The sequence below is a fragment of the Arvicanthis niloticus genome, chromosome 2 (assembly GCF_011762505.2).
Source record: "Arvicanthis niloticus isolate mArvNil1 chromosome 2, mArvNil1.pat.X, whole genome shotgun sequence".
In the NCBI taxonomy this organism is placed as follows: domain Eukaryota; kingdom Metazoa; phylum Chordata; class Mammalia; order Rodentia; family Muridae; genus Arvicanthis; species Arvicanthis niloticus.
This window is the reverse complement of record NC_047659.1, coordinates 11,709,187-11,723,625: the sequence shown is the minus strand read 5'-3', so window position 1 is coordinate 11,723,625 and position 14,439 is coordinate 11,709,187. Positions and strand designations below refer to the sequence as shown.

The window sequence follows — 14,439 nt, the reverse complement described above, 5'->3', positions numbered from 1 at the left end:
AAAGGTGTGTCTGAGCAGGGCCTGTGGTCTAAACCCCCTAGGCTACAGCCCACATTAGTTTTGCATTTTTAGATTAAAACAAGCAAAAAACAATTCATCATTGAGATGATTAATCAGCTTAGAAATGGATAAAGCGGTAGGGTGGGAGTAGGTATCAGGAAAGCCAGAATGGGCAGCTGTCTTAGGGGGTCAAACTCAAGATTCCAGCAGGCACTTAACCAGAACCAGCTGCTGGCTCTGCTTTTTTTTTTTTTTTTTTTTTTAAAGGGAGCTCTTTTCCTACATTAAATGATTTACAGAGTTACTGCCTCAATCCACAGTTCTGAAAGTGTGATTTCTTTAGGGTTTAACTATACCCATTTCTAGTCTTGTTACAACTTTTTTATTGCGATAGAAAACATTTACTGGAAATATGTTACTGCTATTACCAGGTCATAAAATAAAAAGAAAAATAGTTTATGTATTGCCATCATTTCCAATCATCAATCAGAGAGTGCCAAGGCAAGGAAAGGAAAGGGCGTGCAGCCAGGATCTCCTCCTTTGTGTAGGAGAAAATGCAGGGGCATCATAATTCTTCAGAACAAATCTCTTCTTGAACACCAGCTACAGGGCTGGGCTCGCAGAGAGCAAGAGCACACCTTGGCTGCGTCCTCCTTTGAGTAGCCTCTGCTTAACTCTCCCAGCTCAGAGCTCCTCCCAGCCACTTTTCTGGGATCCTGTGTCCTGAAGCACCCACAGGGCTGTGCAGGAACACTTTTGTGTATCTGTGACCTCCCCATGAGGTAGGGTGGGGCTTTAAAACCTCTGCTCTTGTAGGACTTTGTAAGTGTAGAATGACAACCTTTGTTCACTAGAAAGGCTTCAACAGGGTGGAACTTCAGATCCTACAACTCAAGTGCATTGCTGTGGGCTGCATTAAATACTGGTCATTAAATACCATGATCTATACTTAAGACATTTGCCACATCACCATCTTAATACTGCATGGCTTAAGTCACCACTGGGAAGCCATTAAGTAAATTATAGTAATCTGTGCACTGGGATGGCATATAGCTATTATAAAAAGAAGCTAGGGTAGTAAGACATGGGAAGAGTCCTGTAATAAATGACCAAATTAAAAAAAAAAAAAAAAACAGAAACCCAGATGTGCATGTCTATAATCTCACATCTGGGAGGCTGAGGCAGGAGGATCATGCATGGTATGTTGTCTCGAAGTGGCCCTCAAGTTGCTGACACCACGGCATCTGAGACAGCATGGTGAGGATGTAAACACCACCTTGTTTGAGCCAGGATTTATAACTTTATCACTTACCAGCTGTGTAACCCTAGGTAAGTTATCTAACTTTTCTATTCCTTAGTTTCCTGTCATCAAGGAGGAACAACAGCCCCTATCTTTCTGGGCTGTTTCAAGAATACACAGAAAGCCTCCACAGAAGCGTGTCTGATGCCCAGTTCACATTACATCCAAATGCCTGGTTTGCTACTCTTATCTTTAGTTCCCCAGCAGCAGTCGGAACCTCTGGAGGCCTGTCACAGCTTCCTCATCTTCTTCTCTTATACAGATGTGGTAATCAAGAGAGAGAGACTCCAGACCCTTGGACCTCTACCTAGTGGTCCCGCTATATTGGGCTGTGGTGTGTGCGTGGGTCCAGTTGGGCTGAATTATGAGTCCCGTGTCTGCCCTGCCAAGTGGCTGGGGCCATGCTGGGCGGACATTGGGCTGTGAGAAGCTGCAGGGCTCCAATCCAGGGGTGAGGGAATACAGTTTGAGACCCCATGGGGGCCGGAGTTCTTGAGTTGGGGATCCCCGGGCCAAGGGGTGGCCGGGAACCCACTGGTCTCTGGCCCTTGGGCACTCAGGTGCCAGCCTAGAGGCCGTGGAAAGGCTGGGGGTGGGGGGTGGCGTATGGGCTGGATCTACCCACAGCCGAAGGAGAGAGGGGGAGAAGATGAGCACCCAGTGAGAAGGAGACGCTTGGTCACAGGGAGTCGCTTGGCTGGGTCATGGCTGGCTGGGCTAACTCCCTTGAATTGGTGGCCTCTGTGGCTGGAATGTAGAAAGTTAGTTGAGAACCTTCTCCATGGTTCCCCATGGTGGGCTTCAAAGAAGAAAGGTAGTAGTCTAAGGTCTTAAAATGTTTATTGACATGGCGGAAAATAGATGAAGCTATACCCCATGTTCTCAGGGCGGGCTTGAGGTTAAACGCGAGGAGGAGGGTCTGGGGAGAAATGCTTAATTGGCTATGACCTCTGGCCTTTAGGTATCTTATGAATATGGAGATGTCTCTAGGCTCTGTGGCGTGTAGTCACACCCTCTACCTGTGCTACATGACCAATGGCCACAAACCTCTCTTTGGGAGGGGCTGTAGAGGGCTGTGGCTATGTGAAAACAACCAGGGCCCAGGGGCAAGGCCAAACTCCTACCATCCCTGAGGGTCTCCAGGGTTCGAAGCCAGCTTGACCAGGTACCCAGCTGCCACTCACAGCCCACTGCCCCATACCACTAGTCTCTCACCTCTTCATCTCTCTATACATTCTCCTTCTGTAAGAGTAAAACTTTGCCTAAATGGCCTCTGTACCCTCTTGGGAAGCCCAAATAAAGTATTTCTTGTTCTAGATGGATGCTAGCTGGGGTGAGAAGCATATGTCAGCAGCCTGCATTCCTAGGGCAGTCTCAGTACACAGGTGTGTTTAGGATGTGCTGCCTGCTTGGTGCTTCCAGCCTAGTTAGCCCTCTCAACCACCTCTTCCTCCAGAGTGGGGGCTCTGTCTCTGTCTAATTCCTCCCAGGGAGGCTCCTGCCAGTGCCCTAATTCTGCCTCCTGGGGATGCAAGGAGTCAGTGTAGGTCAGACCCTGAGGTTGGACAACTAGAAACCTCAAAACTTAGAGGCTAGAAGCCACTGGACAGAGGGCTCCTGCCATTAAAACAGGCAGAGAATTGGCTAGAAGGGTGAGGAGAACTCACCACATACATCTTGTCTCAGGTAGGTAAATGGTAGGTAAAAGTTCTCTTCAGAGTCAGGAGGTCTGAGATTACTTGGAATAAAAGAAATATTCTTTTCCTCTTTAGGATTCAGAAATCACTTGTTAGAGGATGGAAATCTTTAACACTTTCCCAAAGCATCTAATTTTTCAACTCGGTATGTTTCTCTTAACTTGAGTTGCTGTGACATTACCAAATTTTACATACAGTTATCTGTTGCTCTGTAAAGAAATACAGATGGTTTCTGTGGAAATAAACAGTCATTTATTTTAAACAATTGTAAAATAGTTTATGGAAACCAGTGGGGTAATGCATTCAAATAAATGCCAAAACTGGTTGATGGGGAGCCAGGGTGCTAAATCACACTGCTGAGGAATTCAGCTGTGGGGAACAGATAGTAAATCCAGAGTGACAGAATTTCCCGTGATAGCAAAGGTTTCTGACATCTAGTCCAGTACTCAAACCCATTTTCCTTAACACAGCACTGACAGGCAGTGAAATTAGTGAGTTAAGTCACAAGCACCTAAGGACAAAAAGAAAAGGAACAAACAAAAAGGAGAGCATGCCTCTGCAGCCTAGAGCCGGGATTCCAGCCAGCGTCAGTGAGGAGGTGCACAGAGCCAACTGTTTCTAGTCACTAGACTGTGCTCTGATTCCGGGGAATCTGAAGGCTACCTTTAAACCCACTGAGGCCAGAGACTGCTTAAGGCATAGCACATCCTCTCAGTCTCTGCTCTGGAAAGGACGGTAGTGGCAGGTATCAGAACCAGTGTTCAGCAAACAGCACTGGCAACGGCTGTTGGCCACAGGCCTGCTAGTGCTCCTACCAGTGAATTTACTCAGATGTTCTCAGCACTGTTGCCATGACCCAAACAAGTCACTGCAGATAAGAAGGAAAGACTCCATTTAGTTTCTAGAGACTTCAGGGTGCACAGGGCACTCAGTCTTCCTCCCTTGCTGTTCTTAGTGCCTAAGCTCTGCTGATTCCACCCACTTGCCAAGCTCCCTTGTATGCAGACCATCAGCACATAAAGGTCTTGTAACTGTCTCCAGCCTCTGGTCATTCTTTCTTCACCCACCTGTCAGAGGTGCTCTCTAGAGGCAAACTCTGAAGGTTTCCTCTGGAGCTGCTCACTAGGCTCTCCCTCTGTCCTCATTTCCTGTTCTGTGCTCTAGGAATCACCATGCTGGTCCCCTTGTAGTTCACGATGCTCTTCATGGTTCCTTGTCTGTACCCCTGTATCACTCCTTCACTCAGCACCTGTGCAAGCGGATCAATGAGCTTCCCTTGGGTTTATCACGGAATGTGTACCTGTAAGGAGCAGATTCTCATAGGTCCCAGATGATCCTCCAGCCTTCCTACAACAGGCAGGTTGTAGCACATTCCCTGTCCCCATGGGTGCTGCTCCAAGCAAGATTTCTACAATCCCAGGGGGCCAAAAGCAAGCTTCATTTTTAACAACCTGACTTGGCCTTCGCATGTCACTAAGGTAATGGCCCTTGCCTCAGGGGCCAGGTGCCCTGCTCAGTTCTCAGCATGCTCTCAGTGTACTTCTCTGAAATCCTGCCCTAACTTCTGTATGCATGGATCTCCTGTGCATAAATTCTACATTTATGTGAACCCAACTGTACTTGCTAGCTAAGAATGGAGGACAAGAGAGGGAATGACCTGACCAGGAAAACAATGTAAATAATGTGTGGAACTCCACTTGCCATGATTCTCAACAGCTCCACAAATGACTGGCTTATTCATCTTTGAAATGATGCAAGTTGGTCAATGTGTGATGAATGACTGACTGAGCTAACTGGGCAGATGGTGGTGTCTCAGTTTTCCAGCTCATTTTATACTCTGAGCATCTTTCTGGCTAAGTTTGATTTCACTAGTTGCAATTACTCATTCCTAGCTTTCATCTGTTCTAATATGAGAGAATAAAAAGTTAACTGTATGACACTTCATGAGAAAACTTATTACACTCTGTAGGTCTCCAAGAATCATTTTTCAAGGCATTTTTAGGAGGTGATTCTGATGATGAGACTTTTGCTTACTGCTTGCTTCTGTGGCTCAGCTCTGTATTAGCACGTGACTCTCTGTGCAGTTATCCCTGGACGCTAAACATTACCTGCTTTCTTGGTTTTTGTGCCGGAATATACCACCCTCCCCTACAGACTTTTTAAAACATCAGCCCCACCTGACAGCAGGGCTCCTTTCTGTCTGTCCCATCTTTCTTCCAACAAACATGTACCAAGTGGAGCCATGCTTTAAGCCAGGAAATCCACACCCTAAGTAGTTCTTGAGTAGATGAAACCCTGTGCAGTTCTTCCCAACAGCCACATGGGCTCTGGCTACAGTACTTCCCACTAAAGTGGGCAACCTTTAAATCCCAGCTCCCTGTCTCTAAACTGGGGGTGGAACCCCACTGATTCAAGTGGTTGCTGCAATAGTTAAGGGAGGCGCAGACACAGGCTCAGGACTCAACCTGGCATACAGTGATCACCGAAGAGGAGCTCAGCATACTCTGCTGTGCCCAGCTCTCAAGATACCAGACAGGTAAAAAAAGAAATTACAGATCCTGTTTTATTTTAAGCTAATTGTGACATAACTAAAAGTTTAAGCATGCTTTTCCTGTGTGACAGAGGGAAAGAAAAATGGCAGCTGAGGGGTCGAGGCTGTCATCCCGATTCCTTTCTGGGAGCTTTCTCTCTGGTTTCATCTATTATCTAGGAGCTGGCTGCCCTGCTGGCTTTCCATTTGCCTTGCTAATAACAGTAAATCCAGCAGCTTCCACTGCAGTTCCTGTCTCCTTCAGCTGACTCCCAGGCCAACCAGCATCTCTTCTCAGTTCATGTCAGATGTTCCCTGGGAAGTCCTGCTGAAAAGAAAATTTATGACAAAAGTTTCTCCTGCTTTTAACCCTTCTGCTTATCAGGGTGCTCCAAAAGAATGTAGGTCTGGTCAACACGCACCCTGCGCTCTCACTGCTGCTATGACAAGGGTCTCACAGCTCTGGACGAGCTCAAATGAGCAGCTGGGCACACAGAGGCCCATGTTTTCTGCTGTATCTCCTAGGGATTTAAGTCAAGCTGAGACTCCTTGGCAGCTATAGTCTCCCAGGTCTCAAAGTAGTTACAGCCATCAAACACACAGACAAAACCAAAATAGGACCCAAAACCAATGCTATAGCACAGAACGTGAATGGGATGGGGACTCACTTGAAACCGAGGGCAGACACATGGCAAGGTGGGGGGAAGGGGACACAGTGTGGACCTTGTAGTCTCAGTGCAATGCCACAGAGAAGACACACATGACAGAAATACAGGCATGCAGGCTAGGACACCAAGGAGCTAGTAGAAGGAAGGATGAGAGTGGAACCAGGCAGCCCTTCCAAAAGGCAGGCCTTACTCCACAGTCAACAGACAAAGCAGCAGCCTACTGTGTAGCCTGGACCATATTTTACTGATGAGGACAAAGTGCTCAGAGTAGAAAGGCCTGACCAAGGCCACCCAGTGGGCAGCATATGCAGTGGGCTTTATGCCAAAGGAGAACCTCTCCTGCCTCAGTGGTGATTCTTGACACATATCAAAGCTGCAGAGAGGCAGCACTGCAGGATCTCAGGAGACAGGGGGTACTCCACAATGTCTTCAGCAATGGCTGCCTGCTGGGGCCCAGGCTCCTTGGCAGAGGCAGCAGTGCAGCTCTTGGTACAGAGATTCTCACCACAGGGTTTTCATTCAAAGTATGTTCAAGCATCATGGGATAGCTACACTTTATCTCAACAGGACTTCTATGACTTCTCTCCACAAAAGTTACATGGCGTGATGAGCCAGATCAGTGGATTCAGTAAACCGATTTCTGTCCTAGTTTTAAAGGAAAAAAGACGTCACAATGCACATGTGACAGCTGTTCGGGACTCTAATGCTATGGAAAGCAGCTGTTTCCATCTCTCTTAGAAGTATTAGTCATTCTTAGAATGGGAACACATATTAGGCTGATAGCTTGTGCTTTGACCCACGGAAAATCCAGGTCACAGAGATGCAATGTTGGCCAAGTCACCGCTCGACAGCCATGCTCACATAGCATTTGCTCTCATGGAGTCTGGAAATGTTTATGACAGGAAGCAACTATTTAATGATGTTCTCAGAGAAACCTGACATCCAACCGATAAAATGGATGGTAGCTTTTAGTGAAAACGAAGTTTCCAAATAGAGAAAGTCCAAACAAGGAGAAAAAGGAGAAATCTTTCTAAAGTGAAGAATTTGAAAGGAAGCTTTATTTTTACTTTCATCAAAGGTCACATACAATTTGGAAATAAACAAAACTCAAGCCCTAGGATAAAGCCCAGGGACTCCCACCGTCCCAAGCCCCACCTCACAGGAAGTTAATTTAAGTTTTTAGGGTATTTCTTCTGGTATACACTTTCAGATTTTTTATTAGTATGTTTATTAGGTGATTTTAAAATGTGATCATCTAGATCAGACAGTATCTATCCGTGCCCACTATAGAAGAAGAGAAGTACACAGGCTGTGCACCCCTGACCCCTCTCACACCTTTAGAATGTGAGTCTGTTGTGTATGTCTTCTGTACATGATATGTACAGCGATTCCTTCTACTGCGACAATCTACTGCGACAACTGCCTGGCTGTGGCATGCTCCTCTGGGTCCTGATGATGCCTGAGAGATGTATATATGTACATGTATATATATGTACATTTATACACACATATATGCACATACACATATATACATAATACATACACATTTTTTTTTGGTCATGGGAGCTGTGTGGCAATGCTGCATAATGTGTATGGCCTTTTGATTCAAAGATATTTAAGTGTGTATTTAATGGTTCAACTCTGAAAAAGCTTAGTCTCTCATAGTGAAAATGCAATAAATTATTCCTAACCAAGATGGTGGTCTGATGGGCTGGAGAGATGGCTCAGCAGTTAAGAGCACTGACTGCTCTTTCAGAGGTCCTGAGTTCAATTCCCAGCAACTACATGGTGGCTCACAACCATCTGTAATGGGATCAGATGTTCTCTTCTGGTTTATCTGAGGACAGAGACTGTGAACTCATATACATAATAAGATAAAAAAAATCTAAAAAAAAAAAAAAAAAAAAAAAAAAAAAAGGCCGGGTGGTGGTGGCACATGCCTTTAATCCCAGCACTTGGGAGGCAGAGGCAGGCAGATTTCTGAGTTCAAGGCCATCCTGGTCTACAGAGTGAGTTCCAGGACAGCCAAGGCTATACAGAGAAACCCTGTCTCGAAAAACCAAAAAAAAAAAAAAAAAAAAAAAAAAAAAAAAAAAAGATGGTGGCCTGGGCCAGCAGCCAGTGAAGAGGCTGCAGGTCATGAGACAGCTGTTTAGTTGATTTTACAAAATACATCAGCCACCACCTCTGGGCCAACCAAAGTTCTGGCAAACCAAAAGGAAATCATTATTGTCCACAAGAAGCTTTCATTTTATATAATTAATTTACCTAAGTTCAACATCCCTCTTCCAAAGGAAGAGGAGCCGATCATACTTGTCTTTAGAAAGGCAGTCATCAACAACTGGAAAGGTTACCATGTTGCTGGTGTCAGTCCCAGGTCTGCTGCAAAGCCAAGATGCTGCAAGGCTTAGGCGAGTCCTGCCTACCTTCCCAGCCACTGCCGAGCCAGGTAGAGTCACTCAGTCTCTGGGAGTCTGTCTGGCTCCTGCTGCTTGGCCCAGTGCTGGTGGACAGGACTGGAGGCTCATGGAAACAAGGAGAAAGTGGGAACATGTCTGATCCTGGAAACAGGACGTTCCTTCAGTTGAAACACAGAAGGACTCGTGAAGCTACAAAAAAGAACTATTGTCCTTACATCTTGTTGCTTTACTCTCTTCTTCCCACTAGACCATCTTCTTCATGCACTGCCCAGCGCAGCAGAGGCTGCCAGAATACTTACTGAGGACTAAGGATGCTTTGACACCTGATGCTTGAAAAATCTGCATGACCCTTCAGTCTGCTTGTTTGTTTTACTTAAATTGTACTTCGTCTTAATTCACATTGTTCCACTATTAAATATAGTAAGGGGGAAACGCAGAACACTCACGTTTTGCTATGGTCTAGTATTTCTTTTACTTAGTGGTGACAGTCTCTAGGAATACAGAAGAGCCCTATGGCCACGAGTCTCCTGTAGCACTAGAGCTTTACTTGTACCTCACTGGCTTCTGTGGAAATCCAGTTTGATGACACAGCGGCACTCACACACTTCATCCTGTGACTTAGGGAGTCATAGAGGTGGGGGTGGATAATAGCCGTCTCCCTGTACAAGCCTGATGCTGCTGGCCTGAATTTAAACTATCTTTGTCTCTAGAAGTTATCACAATAAGACAGAAAAAGAAAGCCTCACTGACTAGCTCTTGCTTGGGTTTCTGAGACTCATGGAGCCCAGGTTGGCCTTGAAGTCCTCATCCTCTTGCTCCTACCTCTCAAGTGTTGGGATCCCAGCTTCTTTTTCCCAATGTGCCCACAACAATTACAGGTACACGGTAGAAAGCTCTTCTATCTGCAACTGACCGAAAAGGAAGAACTCTGCTGCCATATTGCAGCTGCTGAAAACTGCCTTCTAAACTGCTTATGGAGGAAAATGGCTCTTGTGTCAGACCTCTGCAGGCAGTGGGTCAGGGTGGAGGATGCTTGGCTGGTCTTGGAGAGGTCTGCAGGGGTGGGCTAACTCTTGTCAAGGAGCGCTTTTATGCAAAGTAGCTAAACTCAATCTTGGCAGAGGAAGAATTTTTCCAGCTGGCAACAGGATCCCTTTTCTGGCATGCCTGCAGAAAGGGTCTTCTGCTTGTGCTGGGTGGGGGAAGACCCATACTCCTCCCAGAGACACACACAGCACCTTGAGCCTCTCTGTTTGTAATAATCCTACAGTCATTCTCATGACACCCTCTTCATGCAGCTGTTCCTGAAAAGCAGCAGTCACCCTGGGAAGAGCTAACCCTCTACCACAGAAGCACGCAAATGCCACTTGTAAGTAAGTTCCTTGGCAGCACCCTTCTGCTGGCTTTACCTCCAGACTCTCTGGCACAGGAAGCTGATGACATAAGCTGTGTGACAAAGGAGTCTTGAGCTATCAGCCCTCCCCTATCACGGCATGGGCATCCTTGTTAGGAAAGCAGCTGTTTCGAGGAAATGGCACTTCCAGCAGGCTCAAATTCAAGAGTACCACAAAGGCTCCTTCTAGAGCACACTAAGTCTTCTACAGACTTAACTTACTGGAAAACAGAAAGTTATAGGCCACATGAGTAGAAAGAAAGTAAAGCAACGTCTCCAGAGAAATTGAGGCCCAAGGGTGATGATGACAGAGATGACAACACATGACTTCCACTGAGTTCTTTGTATGGATTAAATATTTTATAAGCACCCAGTGACCTGACAACCTTCTTTTCAGAGTGTGACTGAGGCTGCAGGGCTGCTGTGACTACTTGCCTCATTTCACAGCTTATCAGAGGTGCTGCTGAGGACTCGAGGTGATTTAGTTTCAAAGTCTAGGCTTTTCCTACAGAATCACCATTCTGGAAGGAAGCAGATTGGTCTTTCTACGAGAGGGGTGTACACATGTCTCCATTGAGCTATGTGTCCTGAAACCCAGTAGGAGGACACACCATGCAGTCGTGAACAGGACAACATAGGGACCCATGAGTTTATGTCCCAGGTTATTCATTACTACCATGTAGCCTCTGTGAGCTCTCATCATCTCATATATAAAATGAAATTAACAGCCAACTAAAATACATAAGTTTGAAAAGTGCTGATGTAAGCGGTAATAATTATTATCAATCTGTAATTTTACAAGGGAAGTTAAAACCACGGGCCAATGGAAGAAAGAAACCATGACCTCAAATGTTATTTAACATATTATGTACAGAAAAACAAACTATCCCATATCACCGGGTATCTTCCTGTGCTGCTCTGTGTCTTACTAGCTTGAAAGTCTCTCACTAACCCAGAAACTCACTGTTTTGTCTAGACTAACTAAGCAGCCAGTTCTTGAGATCTGCCTGTCTCTGCCTCCCAGTGCTGGACTGAGAGGCATATGCAGTGCACCTAGCCTTTTACATGTCTGGCTAGGATTTGAACTCAGCTCCTTGTGCTTATAGGGTAAATGGTTTGACCACTGAGTCACCTTTGCAGCTCCCCACCCTCCATTTGATTATTAACTTTGGTAGCTCTGAAAAGCTGAGATGTACACAAAACGTTCAGGTACCTGCTGCCACATTCCATAGCTGATTGATACTTGACTATATTTGCTCTAGCAAGTATTTACCGCATACCCATCTTTTCAAATGCATCTGAACCAAGAGACAGATACTAGTACATTTAGAACACTCTGTAGTTAAATGATTAACAGAATTCAATGTTTATAATTCTCTTTTTACTTTTAGGCACAATAAGTGCTATTTGCTCACCTGTGCTTGTGCAGCCCAGCCCTTGACCTCACAAGGATTGTCAACACACAATCTATTGCCCTTAGCCTAGAATGCTTAACAGCCTTTCATAGTAAGGAAGGAAATTCTGTGGTTGAGAAATATTACACAGAGCTTAAAAATCTAATTTCATCTGTTATCTATTATCAATACTCACAAATTGTGCAGGTGCGTTTATACACACACATACATACACACACACACACACACACACACACACACACACACACACACACACAGAGAGAGAGACATACACTCCCCATTCTTGGCATTTACAACCATAAAAGTAAAACAGGATACAGCCCAGGTCACAAGGTCTTTTGTAAAGGATAAACATAAAAATGCTGGGAATACTATAAGTTTCCAATGGACATCAGAGTCATTTCGGGACTTTCTCTCTACTTCTTTCCCCCTAATTTAAAGACGCTGCTTTGAAAAAGAAAGCAGTAATGAGGTAAGAAGAAAAAAAAAAGTTAAATGAGAGATGTGGGAAAAGGCACCTCTCTGCATAGGCAGTCCTCTCCCAATTTATCCACTCTGACTTCAGCTAATTAAACATCCGTCTCAACGGCCTCCTCAGCAAATTAGTCATCCCCACTTTGTGACACTGATTGTTGGTTGCAGCCTCTCCCCACTTGCTGCCATTTCCAGAAACTTGTAGGAGTTTTCTCACCAGGCACATGGCAAGGAATGATGCAGGGTCCCCATTAGCCCCCTACAGTTGCCCTTGGTACCAGTGCTGTTTATAACGCTGCCAGCCATGTCCTCAGACATGCCTTCCCAAAAGAAGCCTGCTCAGGGGTGACAATTCTGTCTACATTTCTGAGTCCCAGTGTAAGATGCACTTTCCAAGTGCTAGTACATATACCAGACGGAAAGGAAGTATTAAATAAGCATTTCATTGAAAATCTGTTTTATGATAGCTTTGATGAGGAAGGAAGGAAGTAGTACAAGGTCTCAAAGGGACTGAACTGAATTCTGGTAAATCATCACAGATCCTCTGAGCACTGAAGCTTTGTGAGTGGATCAAACAAGCAGCAGGCAAACAAGTAAAGCTGCCTGGCCTAGATGTGCCCCTCTCTCTCTCCACAGCTGTGTGAGCACATGCTCCTTTTCACCTGCCTGGGCAGAGAGAGAGAAGGCCGGCGGGGAAAACCCCGCTTTGCACTATAGGATACATTTTACACTTTAATCCAGTCAGACCTCTCGCAATGCCTTCCCCCCTTAAAAGACCTCACTGTCCATCTTAAATGGTAGCATCTTTTAGGAAGACAAATGGCTAACAAGCCCATTTGAAGATACTTAAGTACACTGAAGACTGAGATACACAAAGTAAAATGAGACACTAACAGCTATCTGTCCGTGTGGAAAAGCTGAAAGACTGGTAGAAGACAATGTTGGTAAGCTGTGGGAGCAGGTACCTAATCTGCATACTTCAGGAGTGGGAGGGCTGTGTAAGAGCTGCTCAAGAGATCATCGGTCTCTCTTTGTGTGTTTGTGTGTGGGTGTGTGTGAGAGAGTTTGAACGTGTTTGAATGTGTGCATGCAGGAGATATGGAAGCCAGTGGTCAGTATCAGGTACCTGCCTTATGGCTCTCATCTTTGAGATGGCTTTGCATTGAAGCTTAGGCTAGGTGAGCTCCAGGGATCTTTCTGTCTAGTACTGGAGATAAACAGTAAATAACTATACCTAACTTTCATGTGGGTGCTGGAGATCGGAACTTAGGTCCTCATGAGTGTGTGGCAGGCATTTTACCCACTGAGCCACCCCCTCTGCCTTCAATATTTTCAATAAGCAAATCACTGACAAGCAATCCCTTATTTGGCACAAATATGCAATAGTCATACAGGACTGTTTGCTTCATGTTTTGTATACTAAAAAGTCAGAAATAATCCAAATAACTTAAATGTTAGGTTAAACACATTTAACTAGAATGGTAACACAGACATTATATCATAAACACATTTGATATCACATATGCACCTCTCACTTATCATGAGCTGGCCCGATGGCTCTAAGTGAGGAATTAAAAGCATTCTATCACATGCGTTTAATGCCAGCAGGCAGCGGCAGGTGGATCTCTTATGAGTCCCTAGCCAGCCTGGTCTACATAGTAAGTTCCAAACTAGCTAGAGCTACATAATGAGGTCCTCTCTTAAAGAACCCAATACACAAATAATTAGTAGAATGAGGGTTAACAAGATGGCTTAGCGGGTAAAAGTGCTTCCTGTCAAATCTGGCAACCTGAAGGTGAAGAGGAGATCTGATTCCGAACAAGTTGTTCTCTGCCCTCCACATGTGCACTATAGCATGTATACATGTCACACAGACACCTACAAAATAAGTAGATGCTAAAGATTTTTCACAGTAAAACAAACAAGCAAACAAACAAATACCAGGGACCATATGTGTTCACAAACTTGGTCCATGTGCCTATCTGTACGTGAAATGAGTAAAAACCCAAAAGGAAATTATCTGAGTAAACTACATACTTTTGCCAGACACACCTCCAGAATCTTTCCCACAGTATTTAGTTGACAAGGCCAGCTTATGCCTCCGTCTTCTGAGACTGGCTCCAGGAGCCCAGGCTGCAGCTTCATCCTACTCCAATGTTCCCAAATCAACTTCAGCTCCAGAAAGGAAATGATATTCTGACTGGTGTCCTCCTTTTCCTCCCTGAACACAATGCTTTACATCTGCATCCAGGGCTCCATCATCTGCCATAGAGAGGTCATCTTGTATATTGTATAAATGCCTCACTTGTCAATTAAAGCCTATAGCCTATGGCTTAGGCGGGAAATAGAGATGGGACAGTGGGAGGAGAGAGGAGCTGGAAAAGATGTGAGGAGATGGATGCACGGTTTCGGAGCACAGGTAACCAACCACGTGGCAAGCAAATGTAGATTAAAATACAAGGGCTATCCTTAGTTATGATCTGGTCAGAGAAGAGCCTAGCTATCTGGCCAAGGCATTTGTAAATAAATCTGAGTCTGAATC

The 14,439-nt window shown here is 45.2% G+C and overlaps 1 protein-coding gene across 13 annotated transcripts in view; it reads right to left on the bottom strand.

The window, feature by feature from the left end:
- Mapkap1 (MAPK associated protein 1) overlaps window positions 1-14,439 on the bottom strand; it is a 206,516-nt gene that overhangs the window by 69,771 nt on the left and 122,306 nt on the right. Inside the window, exon 8 of one of the 13 annotated variants that reach the window (XM_034494904.2) lies at window positions 5,547-5,855. The exons of 11 other annotated variants lie outside the window; for them this stretch is intronic. In XM_034494904.2, coding sequence (XP_034350795.1) covers window positions 5,827-5,855 — 29 coding nt within the window. In that variant the 3' untranslated portion in view covers window positions 5,547-5,826. Of the gene's footprint in view, window positions 1-5,546; window positions 5,856-14,439 lie in introns of those variants that run through there. One more of the 13 variants, XM_076928559.1, reaches the window with a different exon arrangement.